Source organism: Acipenser ruthenus, chromosome 16 (genome assembly GCF_902713425.1).
Source record: "Acipenser ruthenus chromosome 16, fAciRut3.2 maternal haplotype, whole genome shotgun sequence".
In the NCBI taxonomy this organism is placed as follows: Eukaryota; Metazoa; Chordata; class Actinopteri; order Acipenseriformes; family Acipenseridae; genus Acipenser; species Acipenser ruthenus.
Window position 1 is genome coordinate 744,401 of NC_081204.1, and position 15,161 is coordinate 759,561.

A 15,161-nucleotide genomic window follows, 5' to 3' on the forward strand; every position below is an offset into this window, starting at 1 on the left:
GGTGACCTCGTTAGATTTCAAATTAAGGTTAATGTGTTTCTCAGTTGCTAGCAGATTCTCCAGTGAGGAGTCACAATTAAATAAAAGTACATTATGAAACCGTTGGAGTTGGGTAATGCAATTTATACAAAGTGAAATAAACAGTGATTTCATTTTGTAGACAAGAGCTTTCTATCTTTTTTGTTTTACTAATTACTGCTGCCGTTTAAATGGGGCTGCTTTCCAAAAATTATGCAAAATACAAACAGCCTTCTGGTACAAAATGATCAGTGATGTATTTGACCCCATGCAGGGATATCAAGGTGCGGGAGTTTAGGCGCTTTCTGAAGCCAGTAACCAAACACTTTACTGGACCAGGGGCTGCACTGCACTGCTCTGCACCTCCTTCATGTGTGTGATATAACTGGGTCAGCCGCGTGGCACCTCCGCAGCATCAGACCTCGTTACAGTGTGTGCCCGCATCCCGCCTGCATGCCTGCGTCCTGCCTTCACTGAATCAGGCTAGTGCTGACTGCAATGCAGACACTGCAGATACTGTGTCATTTTTTCCCTTGAATTCATTGAAGCTGTAGCAACTCTGTTGGCTGGTGACACTTCCAAGATATATAAAAAAAACAAAGTCATAGACCAGGAAGTTAAACAGAATATTAATCATTGAACACCAGAGTTATTAATCCATACGTTTCTTTGTTTTATTTTTGTATAATAAATACAAAATCTGAAAGCGTCTGGTAACCCTGTCCACGCAGCTCCTAAGCACCAGTGCAAAGTCTTCACTCCAGACTGTGCTGATGTCACATTATACAGACCAGCATCCTTTCTGAAGCTCGCATCCTGCACCCAACAAAGGCAGCGATACTCAGAAAGAAGGATTTTCATGACCTGCTGCTTGCGACCACATGCAGGGACTTTCCCTGTGTTTGTACTGCAAAGATGAAAGGACCGTCCAAACAAAAACCAGACTACAAAGAAGAGGCAGGATCAGAAATACTGCCAAAACCAAGTGACATTCAGCACAGCACAACTCCATCATCCACGAACAAACTGACATTCAGCACAGCACAGCTCCATCATCCACGAACAAACTGACATTCAGCACAGCACAGCTCCATCATCCACGAACAAACTGACATTCAGCACAGCACAACTCCATCATCCACGAACAAACTGATTCAGCACAGCACAGCTCCATCATCCACGAACAAACTGACATTCAGCACAGCACAGCTCCATCATCCACGAACAAACTGACATTCAGCACAGCACAGCTCCATCATCCACGAACAAACTGACATTCAGCACAGCTCCATCATCCACGAACAAACTGACATTCAGCACAGCACAGCTCCATCATCCACGAACAAACTGACATTCAGCACAGCACAGCTCCATCATCCACGAACAAACTGATATTCAGCACAGCTCTATCATCCACGAACAAACTGACATTCATGTCTGTCTGTATGTATGTGTGTCTGACTGTCTGTCTGTCTGTCTGTATCTCTGTCTGTCTCTGTTGTTTGTGCAAATAAATCTGGATGTAACTGGTGTTACCCTTGTTTTAAATTGAATTGTATAGTCTTGCATTTCTTGGTACTTGTGTTGTTTTGTTATTGGTAAGCACACGAGTACCGTCTACAAATTAGGGTCTTTTTCGAAGTCTTTGTCTTTTTTTTCCTGTACAGCGCGCCCTCTGGCGGGCGACTCTATAACTATAAAATAAAATTATTCTGCAAGGCTTTTGATGAACGTGCGCGATGACGTTTCGACGTGGCGTGTGTGTACGGAAGCAAAGTGCCCTCGGAAATGTAGCAACGCTGCAGAGCTAGATTATACGGAAGAGCCGAGTTGTCATTCACACACACAGCTTTCAATGAACCGGTCCAGGCACGGGTCGAAATGCACAGCGGTGGACCGAACCCAATCTTGCTTCGGGAAAAGGCTTAGTTAGATCCGGTTCGACCAGGCAGGTTCAAACACAATTAAAATGAGTTCGCAGGAGGTGTTGAGCAGCGCTACAAAACTAGCCTCGTATAACGTGCTGCTGCAGGTAAGTTTGTAAGATGAATTACGTCACCTGCTGAAGTTCAGAGACAGAATGCAGTGTCGCTGTGCATAATGCGCTGTATTTTTTTTGCAAGCAATAACCTTTACAATTATGCGTAACTTCTACCGTAGACACACGTGTTGCAGTGTGCTACTTAAAGCAATACTGTGTATCCGCCCAAGCATTGCGTGCACTGCAGCTGTACTCTCATTTAATGTAGCGAGCGCACAGTTTAAAACCGAAGCAAAAGCGACGCCTGGGATGTAACCCTGGCTAATTAGGGTAAGGTGACCATATGGCTGCGTGTTCAGCGGGACCGTTTCAGGCTTTGCAGCTCGCAACCCAATGCATTCTGGTCTGTTTTACCTGTCTCAGGTACCATTCTTTAAGAGAAGCAGGACTGCGCTTACCAGAATGCATTGGGCTGTGAGTGGAAAAGCCTGAACTGTCCCTCTGAACACGGAGTCATGTGGTCACCTCACGTTCACTACACGGCTGTCTGTTGTGATTATGTAGATGGCGTTTCCTGTCGTTTTTTTTTGCAGGTTATGTTTCGAGGGCTTACCTTTGTGCTCAATGCTTTCACGCTTCGCTTCGTGTCCAAAGAAATCATCGGGGTGGTGAATGTGAGGTAAGCGCGCACACACGCACACACACACACACACACACACACACACACACACACACGCACACACACACACACACACACACACACGCACACACGCACACACACGCACACACGCACACACACGCACACACACACACGCTCACTGCTGTTGTGTAAACGGACAGTGCGTCACATGGCTGATTCTTCTGTTGTGTCAATGTTCTGGCCACTCGTGGTGACTTGATTGATGTGTTTTAAAACCTTGAAGGAGTGGAGTAAGTTAACCCGACCAGGACTTATTATACCCACCCCAGGACCGGAGGGGACACACAGCTGCAAATTAATTGGAAATAGATTTGGATGGTAGAAGACACTTCTTTGCAGAGAGAGTGGTGAGGGTGTGAAATGGGTCACCAAAGGTCACCAGGCCACGTTGTTGATGCCGAGTCGCTGGGATCATTTAAGATCCGACTTGACAAACTTTTGGGATCAGCTCCAGCAGATCATTAGAAACATGCATTTTCCACATCAGCTTCCAGGAACAGGTCGATATTGATGGGCTGAATGGCTTGTTTGTTAATTTTCTTATGTTCTTATGTCAAATTACAAGACTTATTAATGAGAAGACCAAACATCTTTCTGGATGTGACACTTATTAATGAGAAGACTCTTTCCTGATCTTTCCTGATCTCTGCCTCAAGATGTCTCGTGTTGTGTGTGTGTGTGTGCGTGCAGAGCTCAGTCTCTTGTGTTTTTCGCCCCTGTGATCCTCATGTCTGGTGTGTGTGTGTGTGTGTGTGCGCGTGTGCAGAGCTCAGTCTCTTGTGTTTTTCGCCCCTGTGCTCTGCAGGCTCACACTGCTCTACTCCACCGTGGTGTTTCTGGCAAGAGAAGCCTTTCGTAGGGCCTGTCTGAGCGGAAGCACAGAGCAAAACTGGACGCAGGTCATCAACCTTCTGTGGCTAACGTAAGTCAGACCATTTTAAAAACACAGGGAAAGAAAAGGACAAATGAACAAAGTAATGGGAATGTGGTGTTTCGTACTGATGTATTTCTTAAAGGGGGGTGACACACACAGAGTTTTTAGGACACTGATCTCTGATTCTTGTTTTAAGAGAAGGACTCAATAGATATTGAAGTGTGGTGTAGTTTTGCCCTGTGCTGCTGTACCTGGAGTTTGATGTGCAGGAGTCTAGTATGCAGACAGATAGCATGACATTCAGCTGGTATAAATGATACTGCAGTTTGATCCATTATTGGTTTAAATTAGATACACCTGAGCTTGTTGCCTGTACACGCTGTGGTTAATCAAGCTTGTAGTAGTAAAACCTGGAATGGGTGAAACTGCTATGCAATAGGAGTCTTATTTCTGTCCCTGCCTGTTGGCTGTTTCTCTGCAGAGTGCCTGTGGGGGCGCTGTGGTCGGTTATGCTGGGCTGGGTGTGGCTGTGTCTGCTGGAGGTTCCTGACCCGGCCGGTACCCCTCACTACGAGGTCGGGGTGCTGCTGTTCGGACTCTCCGCAGTGGTGGAGCTCCTGGCAGAGCCCCTGTGGGTGCTGGCCCAGGCGCACATGTTCGTGAGACTGAAGGTAAGAGCCCCCGATAGGAGTGCTTTCACGCCTCCCCTGGAATGGAGATTAGAGGAAGGGAACAGCAAGCACAATGCTTCCCTGACACTGCAGGGACCCAAGTAAGACTCCAGCTGCATAGCAGTGCGAGTCATTTTTATGTTTTGCCGCGTGCTGAATTACACACCTGTGTAGAGGAACATTTGCAGCTCCCACCTGGAAGGACCCTAACTCCTGTGCGGTGGGAGCTTTGTCTTTCTCTGCACTATAGTTTAGTTCTCCACAGTGGAAGTGAAAGCAGAGCTGTTGTTTCTGTAGGGCCCCTGCGTGCCCCCTCGTCACTGTGCTGATGTTCTGTGTTTAAGGTGATTGCTGAAAGTCTGTCCATCATTGTGAAGTGCCTCCTGACTGTGCTGCTTGTGCTTCTGGTTCCTCACTGGGGCCTCTACATCTTCTCGCTGGCTCAGGTGAGTCTAGAAACTAGCTAGTGATCTTTAGGGATGCATTTCAGACAACATACATCAGTGACCTGATTCACTGTGCATGTTCTAATAAAATATATATTTTGCCCTCATCCTATCTCACAGACAGGACAGAGTATGTAACAGCAGTGCATCACGCATCGCTGCCCGTTACACTTGTGTATATAATGATAAATGTTTTCATGTGTTTTGCAGCTCGCTTACACCAGTTTCCTGGTGCTGTGCTATGTTTTGTATTTCGTCAAGTTCCTCGGATCCCAGGAAGCGGAGAAGTCGTCTTTCCCTCTCTCCAGGGTCCGCGATTTATTACCGAAATGCACAAGAGACAAGGTAACGGGAGAGACACGGTAACGGGAGAGACAAGGTAACGGGAGAGACACGGTAACGGGAGAGACAAGGTAACGGGAGAGACAAGGTAACGGGAGAGACACGGTAACGGGAGAGACACGGTAACGGGAGAGACACGGTAACGGGAGAGACACGGTAACGGGAGAGACAAGGTAACGGGAGAGACACGGTAACGGGAGAGACACGGTAACGGGAGAGACACGGTAACGGGAGAGACACGGTAACGGGAGAGACAAGGTAACGGGAGAGACAAGGTAACGGGAGAGACACGGTAACGGGAGAGACACGGTAACGGGAGAGACACGGTAACGGGAGAGACACGGGAGAGACACGGTAACGGGAGAGACAGGGTGAGCCCTGGGATCTGGGCAGGAGATCGGATCATTCTTTGTGACACGGAGCACACAAGACTCCCCGGGCTGCTGAAGTAACCAGAAGTTAACAAGGGTTCAGTTGCTATAACCTAGTGAGCTGGTGACCTCAGTAAAGCCACACTCCTTAAATCGGCTCTGTGTTCCGATGGCACGGTTTAATAAGAATGGCGAAGCGTGACAAACAGTTGTGTTCAACCTCTCTGTCTCTGCCTTCTAGAAACCTTATTGAAAATGCCCTGAATATCTCCAGGGGTCACTGTTGAGTAACACAACAAAACAATTCTAGCAGGCATATTGAATACCTCCAGATAACACTGATAAAATGCTACAGGGTGGGGTTTCACTGCCATGTTTTAACTGGTACTGTTGTGTTCCCTTTTAGCCAGTGGTTAACTGGAGACTGGCCAAACTGACTTGGAGCTTCTTCAAACAGTCATTCCTCAAGCAGATCCTAACAGAAGGTGACAGCGTCTCTACTTTGTAGTTTCTTGCTTCGTAGTCCTGTATTGTCCTCCTGGTTTTTTGGCGTGCTAACGGTGTTTCGTTCTTTTTGCTCTAGGTGAACGCTATGTCATGACCTTCCTAAATGTGTTGAATTTTGGAGACCAAGGTAAGTGAGCATTATCCGTAACTTCAAACACTCGATCAAAAAAAAATCAAATGCAAAACATGTGTGTGAAATAGGTTCAATACATGCAGATGTTAATCTTTCACTGGAAAGCACAGTGCAAGGCTGTGCAGTGCTGAATGCAGTCTGCCGTGGTTCATTGACTGTGCTTTTCAGGTCTCGTCTCAGTTTGGATGCAGACAGTGCAAGCTGACCGTGGCGTGCCTTCCTAGCTTGCTGTAATAAGTAACCGCTGCCCTGCTTGCCCTGTGCCCCCAGGAGTGTATGATATAGTGAATAACCTGGGCTCTCTGGTGGCCAGGTTCATCTTCCAGCCCATTGAAGAGAGCTTCTACATCTTCTTTGCCAAAGTGCTGGAGAGGGGGAAGCAAGCCAAGCAGCAGAACACGGTCAGTCTCTAAGCCTCTCTCAGTGTTGCTGTGGGACAGGTTCATGGATACGCTCTGGTGTACCAGCGCTACCTAAAGAGAAGCCATTACTAGACTGGCAGCACAGTTCCATCATGTTTTCACACACCAGGGGTTTCACACTGGTACTCCGTTTCCAGTAATAATGGGACCATGCTAGAACCAGTGTGCTCCTGTATCATGGAACATTTTGTTACAAATCCGTTGTGGTGCCATTGCTGGTAACACTGCGTTAGACGTTTGCTGTTGGTTTCATCAAGCTCACACTCTGGTATCATAAAGGGTTTCCAGTTGTTTTTTTTATTCTTACTTTCCCGGATGGGTTTTGTGATTCTTTTCATGGAATGTTGCTCATTCCGTGGTTCTAGGATGACGTTACCATGGCAGCAGCGGTTCTGGAATGCCTCTTGAAGCTGGTGCTTCTGATTGGCCTGACCATCACGGTGTTTGGCTACGCCTACTCTCACCTGGCCCTGGATATTTATGGAGGGTCCTTGCTGAGCAGCGGATCAGGTGTGTAGAATCTCTCCTCCTTCCTGTCTAGACTTCAGTCTCCCTGCTCAGCACAGTGGAGAGCAGCACCCCATCAACGCCGTTCTGTGGAAACAGAGACACGGAAAGCATGGATTGAAACCTTGGTTGCATGACACCAGATAACAGGAGTAACCCTTAATCCGCTGCATTGTTTCATTGAAGTAACTACAGAAAGATGCATGGATATTGGACATTTTAAAAGAACTCATTCAAAAGTTTCAGTTCCTTATACAGATTTTGGTCGCAAATTCCTCTGAATTCCAAAGCATTAGCCTCTGTTCCTGTGGTGATCCACTTGAGTTCGTTAAGAATTTGTTTTAAACGATTCAGAAAAATCATTACAAAACCAGAAACAACTAGAGTAATCAAACTAACAACAGAACGCTTGTTATCAGTTGCTACTCCAGTGCAATCCCATTAACACTTTTTTTTACCATTTCCCACGTTTTAGACACAGTTTCAAGCGTTTTTCACTGTAATTCGCAGACAATGTGAGTGTGTTATGTCCTGCTTTTTTCACCTGCACTGCTGTGTGGTTTGCATGCTTATGCATGTTGTGATGAAGCTTGTTTAAAAAGTGTTCACGTTCCTGCAGTCACAGAAACCTGTCCAGCTCCCGCGAGCGCAGCCCTGTTTAACAGATTCATCTCACAATGTGTTCTTCGCAGGTCCCAGTCTTCTCCGGTACTACTCCCTGTACGTGCTGCTGCTGGCTGTCAACGGTGTGACCGAATGCTTCACCTTCGCCGCTATGAGCAAAGAACAAGTTGACAGGTGTGCCTGTGGTGCGCCTTATTTAAACACGGTGCTTTAATATTGTTTAGATTAAAGATTTCTGTTTTGATGGAGTCAGTAAGGTATCAGTGGTGAAGGTGTTCAAGGCACAAGCTCATGGCATGCAGGGAATCATGCGGTCAGAGAGCGTGGGTTTGTAACCTGTGTGTGTGTGTGTGTGTGTGTGTGTGTGTATTGCTCTCTACCCTCGTTGTTTCTCTTGCAGGTATAATTTCGTGATGCTGGCACTGTCCGCCTCCTTCCTCAGCCTCTCGTACTTCCTCACCCAGTGGCAGGGCAGCGTGGGGTTCATCCTGGCAAACTGTCTCAACATGACGCTGCGCATCGCTCACAGCGTGCGCTACATCCAGGGCTACTTCTCCCACAGCTCCTCCAGGCCTCTGGCTGGCCTGCTCCCCTCCCCAGCCCTGCTGCTGGTCTTCCTTGGCAGCGCAGGGCTCACCGCCCTCTCGGAGGCGAGTAAGATTTACAAACCCATTCACCTTACACTCCAGCGATGGAAATATGACTCCTGTTGCACAGCACTTTCATCCATTCCAGGTTTTACTGCAAGCTTGATTAACCACTGTGTCTAGGTAACAAGCTCTAGTGTGTCTGATTATTAAACTCCTAGTAAAACCAGGAATGGCTCAAACTGCTATGCAATGGGAGTGTTCTTTCCAGCCCTGCACTGTGCCCTCTAGGTTGCTTGTTTTTGTTCGTATCTCGTGCTGCAGTTGTAATGGTTGTATTTCTCTTGCTTGTCTTGCTGTTGCAGGTGTTGTTGTGTTGTGATAGCGGCTGGATCTCACGGCTGGTGCATATAGCCGTGGGGGCTGTGTGTCTGCTGGCTGTTCTGACCACAGCGTTCTTCACCGAGACCAAATTAGTTCATTTTATAAGAACTCAATACTTATCCCGTTACACGAAAAAGGGAATGTAACCAAGGGAAGGCTAGCTATCTGTCTGTGTCTGTCTGTCTGTCTCTATCTGTCTGTCTATATATCGATCTGTCTGTCTGTCTGTCTGTCTGTCTGTCTGTGTAGTACCAGTGGTTTACTGTGGTAAACCTGCAAGTGTGATTGTTAAAATGCATTAAAAAAAATAATGATTGCATTTCTGATACACCATAGATTGTAGAGCATGGATAGCTGTGTAATTACATTGTGATAACTGAGTAATTACACGGTGCCAACTGTATAATTATGTGTAAATAGCCTTTGTGAACAACTACATGTTACCTGATGTGATTCCATGGTACAGGCCATTGTGATGTCATCGCACACTTATTCACTAGCAGGTACAGTGCAAGTGCAGAAGTGATTGGTAGTTGCTTGGTTATTACTGTGCATGGTTATGTGTGCCCTGTAATCTCATGAGCTGCTCGTTTTGTATGTTATAAAATGTTACAGTACTGGGAACAAAGGAACATGAGTGTAACCTCATTATGTAAAGTAAATATTGAAGACATCAACACAACATTCTCGTACCTGTCGTGTGTGCTGCACTTTCCTTACTGCGTCAAAATGTACCAATGACACCTTCATTTTAAAAGGGGTAGCAGGGCGTGCGGTTTTAATTTTTATTACCTAGATTTACCTTTCCGTGAATGAATTTGTTGCAGTAAATCACCACGCCGTCGGTCAGAGCTGTGTGTTTAATAACTCTGCTGTGGGTTTTGTTGTCAGTTAAGTTTTATCATTGTACATTTTGACTGCATTGAAAAAGGAACCCATCCTCTCAGCTGTCCATTTAAAAGCTGCGTCCCTTTTAAAAGAACATGCAGTAATATATGGTGCAGTCATTCTTTCTCCTGCAGTGTGTTTTGCACAAGGAAGGGAAATTAATTCACTACAGCCTGTCTTCCAGCAGGGGCTGCTGTTTCATAACGTCTTGCCATCTGCAGCCAAGCAATCTGTGTGAATGCAGGCAAAGCCACAGAGGCACCTTGAATCAGCCTCCTGTCAAATCCTGACACAGCTCGGAGTTCCTCAGGATAATGATGGATGATGCCCACGTGGAGCAGAAGCTTTCTCCCTGTCAGTGAATTCCTCTGAAGACAGGTTTCCACCTCCACGCAGCGTTCTTGATCAGAATAACCTTCTTAAAGCCTGCTGGAGATGCTCTTCTGTTTTTAACCCAAGTCTGCACCCGATTGCTGTATGTTGTGATTCAGGGGCATTCTCTGTTAAACGGGGGATATCGTATTTTGCAGAAAACGACCCACTTCTCTTAATGAATCGCGGTCTTTCCCAGGTTCCGTGACAGCCGATCACCCTGAATGGACAACGTGCGGAAGCGAAGAACTGGAGCCTAAAAGGGTCAAGGTCATTTTTGAATGAAAACTGAAAGACGGTAATGCTGACGTTCACATGCAGAAGGGATGAATGTGCTGGCAGAATTTTTTTTTTTTTGACCAGGCAGCACGCAGTGTGTCGAGGCTGGTTTGATTCATTTCCCATTGAACCTCAGCCAGTCCCCTTGTTCACTAACTAACTCAGTATCCCAGAACAACGTAAAGCACCCCCTATTCATAAATGGTCATATATATTGACACTAAACTTTACGCTGACAGGAAGGCTGATCATTTTTAGAAACGTAGTTTTGTATTCGGCTTCTCTTTGCCCAAACGAAGGCTGCTTAACTGAAAGGCAAACAGATCCACCCCGAGGTTACATATGGCCAACACATGACAACGCGCTTTGTCATTTTTATTGCAGAAAATTTGCGTTCAAGTTTTTTAAAGGATTAGGCACACTTCCTCTGAAGTTCTGCCGAAATGTATTCAGATTCTTTTAACTGGTTATTCACTTAGCGGATGGACATATTTCTCTGCGCCCACATTAAAAAGTTCTATGAAACCCTCCAGCATCTGCCAGAAATCCAGTGGATTTATTCAGTTTAACTGAGGCAGGCTTGGCACCACTATAGAACGTTTTTATCATAAATCTAGTAAAGTCTAATAAACTTGCACGGGTCGTATTGGCAGTGGATAGAAATCCATTATTGCAGCGGTAATTGCAGAATGTGTTCTGTATTCATCCCATGGGAATGACATTGGGCTGAAGTGACCTCCTGTATTGATTGTGGAGCCACCAGTGATAACGCAGCAACGTTCAGTGAATCAGCTTACCACTAACCACGTCTCTCCTCATACATGTGTGTGGAATTGAACAGCTGATCTGGTTATAACCAAATGCAAGGAGGCTAGGAGTCTGGGTTTGGATTTGGACAGACAGACATTATCAGCGCAGAAGGCTTGACACAATGAGGACAGTGTTTTGCTCCGTGTTGCTTTCAGGGGACATCGTACGGGAGCTCAGGACCTGGACTCTTCAAGTGTTGATTATTTATCTTGTGATCTCAGCAGAACTCATTTTTATTGTCATTGTTTTTCATGTCCTCAGTGAGCCTACATTGTAGCATTCGTTTCATTTTTTATTGGTAGAGTAAAATATATTGTGTTGCTGAAAATGGCTTTTGTCAGTGCAGCGTTTCCCTTCGTAAAAACATAGCAAAGTGTAATTAAGCATAGTGTAAGCACGGTAAAGCCCACAGAGGCATGGTAAAGCACATTTTAAAACAATGACGAAGCTGGATAAACTATAGTAAATGCACAGTATAGCCATGGGAAAAGCATTGGGGAAAACTGCAAAATTGCCGTGCAGAAACACAGCAGTAAACTTTAATAAGAGTACAGCAGGCTTTTATGACTGCTCCAGTGACAGTCCAGGGGTGAAAATAAGATTGCTATTCTAGAACTCGATTGAATGGGCTGTACGATTCTAGAACTCGATTGAATGGCCTACAAGATTCTAGAAGTCGATTGAATGGGCTGTACGATTCTAGAACTCGATTGAATGGGCTACAAGATTCTAGAACTCGTTTGATATTCTGAGCTGCAAAATAAAGAATGCGGTACCACAGAGAAACCGCCATGTTTTTTTTTTATTTTTCATTAACAATTCATTTTCATTCCTTTAGAACCCCTTTCTCTGCATCCCGTTCTGTGCCAATTGCAGAGACTGCCCTTTGCCTTCTCCCAGGAGCAGGGAGGTCGTCCCGATCTCGTGCTCTGCCTGCTTGATGAAGCACTTTCAGGTTTATCAGCAGCACTAGGAATGGGGTCCAGATGAAAATGCAATGACGGCATCGTCAGCACAGGCAGGGGTTGAGATTAGCCCAGGTGAGGTGATTACAGTAATTACACGTTACCCTGCAAGCAGCATGGGAATGAAGGGGCCCTGTGGCCAGAGTCAATCTTCTAGGATGCCCTGTTCCTTTTCATTACCAAGCCCTGGGTGAACCCACTAGCAGCTTATTTATACTCAGGGGCTGCTGTGGGAAAAATCAATAGAAAAAGACAATAGAACGACACTCGCTTACCAGCTCAGTCAGATTTATTTATTTTTATTTGTATTTATTGAAAATTCTCCACACCAGGAATAAGACCTGTTGAAGTCTGACGAGATGATCAGATCCTATGAGATAGTGAGATCCTGCAATGTGATCAGAGGATCAGGTTGTATGGGATAAGAGGATCAGATAATCACATTTGAGGAGATGGTCTAATCGTAGGAAATGGTCTAATTATAGATGGTCTCTTCGTAGGAGATGGTCTAATTATAGATGGTCTCTTCGTAGGAGATGGTCTAATTATAGATGGTCTCTTCGTAGGAGATGGTCTAATTATAGATGGTCTCTTCGTAGGAGATGGTCTAATTATAGATGGTCTCTTCGTAGGAGATGGTCTAATTATAGATGGTCTCTTCGTAGGAGATGGTCTAATTATAGATGGTCTCTTCGTAGGAGATGGTCTAATTATAGATGGTCTCTTCGTAGGAGATGGTCTAATTATAGATGGTCTCTTCGTAGGAGATGGTCTAATCCAGGGCTGTCAAACTTCAGTCCTCAAGGGCCGCAGGGTCTTCTGGTTTTCATTTTCAAGGTCTTTTGCAGTTGATGGTTTTAAAAATGCCCTTGATTGATCCATTCCTGTTCAATTCCAATTCCATCTGCAATTCCTTTTTAAAAGCAATTCCCAATTCTAATTCCTTCGAAGGGATTGGAATTGATATTTTACAGACATAATAATCGTTGTGATCTTTCAACTTCTTTCATCTGAAGTCAGTTTAATTAATTTGTGTCACTGTGAGAACCTCATTTTAACAGAATACTGCAAATTGCAGTTTTGATCAGTGATGTGTTGGAATTGATTAAAAGGGAATTGGAATTGATTTAAAAAAGGTATTGGGAGCATGTATTTTTTTCTTATTAAAAAAAGTGTTGATGAATCCAGCCCAGAGTATTCCTGAGTTACACCTTGACCGAGTCAAACGCAAACCCTTGCAGCGTGATCAACTTTCCAGATGCATTATCTGGTCTCCTGCGTCGCGAGGGAAATGAATTTAATTGAAACTAATACGACCTCACAGCTTTCGTCTAACATGTCAAATCTGCTCCCAGCCAGCTATTGATCTTGTGTTAATGTTACACATTTCAAACAAGCGGGGAGAAAAACCCACAGCGATTAAACAAAAAAAAACATGCTTTTTTTTCAAAAGCTCTTTTTCAGCTGTGTGGAAAGAAAAGTAAAGACAGGGCAGTAAACGGGTTATAAAATAAGTCCTGTGTTTTTATTTTTTATTTTATTATTATATATTTTTTATCATATAAACATTTTGTGTACATCCAAAATAATTACTTTTCATTTCTTTTCATTTATGTACCCTGCAGTTATACCTCCTTTCAAACACACACACACACACATATGATGAATCATTAAGAGGCGTGTGCGTACGACTGATTCGTTCTTCAACCCCGCAGTTCATTCTAATCTGCAGCCCTGTTCTATGACGTTCACTCTGATTGAATCAGCTGTGTGGCAGTGCAGCCTGTAGCAGCTGCTTCTATGACGCGTTCCTAATGAAACGTGCTGACAAGGCCATGCTGACATTGGGAGGTTTTGAAGGTCGTTGGAACTGTGAACATTGTGAAAGCATGTTCCTCCTAACTTAGTCTCTCTGTAGCTATGGAGAGCAGATTTCCAAAGCTTACAATCGTGACACTTTACATTTAAACACTTTCATTAGTTTTTCTTTAGAACGCTTCGTATTTGAATATAGTGCGAGCGAGCGAGCGAGTGGCACGTGGGGTCCCACTACGTGTGCCATCAGGGGCGAACTCACAGTGTGGGGAAGGAAGTCTTTATAAGCAAAGTAAGTGTCTCCGAGACGTGTGACAGTGTTGTTATGCTAATAATGAGTAAGACAGGTGTTTAATGTTCTTTAATGCCTTGGTTATCACACCTCTGCAGTAATCCCTTCCCTTCAGAAGCCACGGTTAAAAAAGCAGCAACAGCAGCCAGTGCTATTAGCATAGTTGAGCCCTTGGCAGCATTTCTGAGATTCTTTGTAGTGTGCGTTCAGACGGAGGTGTATTCAAAAAGGGTTTCAAAAGGTGTCATTATAGTGATTTCACCCTGGCGACAGCAGAAGATATTAATAAGATTAACATCGGCACTGGCGAGATTCAGATTTACTTTCTTTACATGCATATGTGTGTATATGTAGAGATAGAGAAGGGGGGGGGGGTTGAAATCCCTGTTTCAAAGAGGGACGTGTGGATTCTTATTAACCTGACAGGCTGCAGTGTCAATGCGTTCCTCCACGGGGTTTTACATAACGGCTCATTTTTTTGAAATGTTAAAAATCTTCTTGGTTCGTACATTTTGTTGTGTTGTTTTGTTCCAACAGTATCAGGGCTCGGTTTCATTCTCAGTGTAATATGAAAGGCAGTTGCATTAGATAGAGTTAGATTCTTCTGTTACATACTGTGCACCACGCTGCAGAAACTTCATCCGGCTTTATTGCTTAGCCACACAGCCTGCGCCATCATGAACAACAAAGTTATAGTTTACTGTGCTGTCTAGCACCGTCTAAATAGCATACTTCTGACTTTTCCAAACAAGTAGGGAGGCTGTGTGGTCCAGTGGTTAAAGAAAAGGGCTTGTAACCAGGAGGTCTCCGGTTCAAATCCCACCTCAGCCACTGACTCATTGTGTGACCCTGAGCAAGTCACTTAACCTCCTTGTGCTCCGTCTTTCGGGTGAGACGTAGTTGTAAGTGACTCTGCAGCTGATGCATAGTTCACACACCCTAGTCTCTGTAAGTCACCCTGGATAAAGGTGTCTGCTAAATAAACAAATAATAAGTACATTTTAAGTATTAAACAATTCGGCACTTTTTAGCATACGTTTATTACAGTCATTATGGCAATACAATATTTCAAAGCCGTGTCCCCTACACCACATGTTAAACAGAAATTGATACAGGCTGTGTTTTAGTAAGTACAGTGAACGTTAATGAACTTGCATGTTCAAAATGTGAACT

At 44.7% G+C, this 15,161-nt stretch overlaps 1 protein-coding gene across 2 annotated transcripts; it reads left to right on the top strand.

Annotated features, from left to right (window-relative positions):
• Positions 1–1,764: 1,764 nt before the first annotated feature.
• Positions 1,765–11,702, top strand: LOC131697681 (protein RFT1 homolog). 2 transcript variants are annotated; one of them, XM_058988261.1, is made up of 13 exons: positions 1,765–2,050; positions 2,593–2,678; positions 3,505–3,621; positions 4,055–4,244; positions 4,589–4,690; positions 4,901–5,035; positions 5,810–5,888; positions 5,987–6,037; positions 6,314–6,444; positions 6,831–6,975; positions 7,665–7,770; positions 7,997–8,246; positions 8,549–11,702. In XM_058988261.1, exons 1-13 carry the CDS (start codon positions 1,988–1,990, stop codon positions 8,711–8,713), a joined length of 1,620 nt encoding a protein of 539 aa, XP_058844244.1. In that variant the 5' UTR covers positions 1,765–1,987; the 3' UTR covers positions 8,714–11,702. The 2 variants fall into 2 exon arrangements, with proteins under 2 accessions (XP_058844244.1, XP_058844245.1); XM_058988262.1 differs by having other exon boundaries at positions 7,997–8,250; positions 8,549–8,717.
• The last annotated feature ends 3,459 nt before the right edge of the window (positions 11,703–15,161 follow it).

Excerpts from the sequence above, each read along its gene's own strand:
- LOC131697681 (XM_058988261.1), top strand. The coding sequence starts at position 1,988 with ATGAGTTCGCAGGAGGTGTTGAGCAGCGCTACAAAACTAGCCTCGTAT. Across the intron at positions 4,245-4,588 it reads ACATGTTCGTGAGACTGAAG|GTGATTGCTGAAAGTCTGTC; the intron begins GTAAGAGCCCCC and ends TCTGTGTTTAAG. Across the intron at positions 8,247-8,548 it reads GGCTCACCGCCCTCTCGGAG|GTGTTGTTGTGTTGTGATAG; the intron begins GCGAGTAAGATT and ends TTGCTGTTGCAG.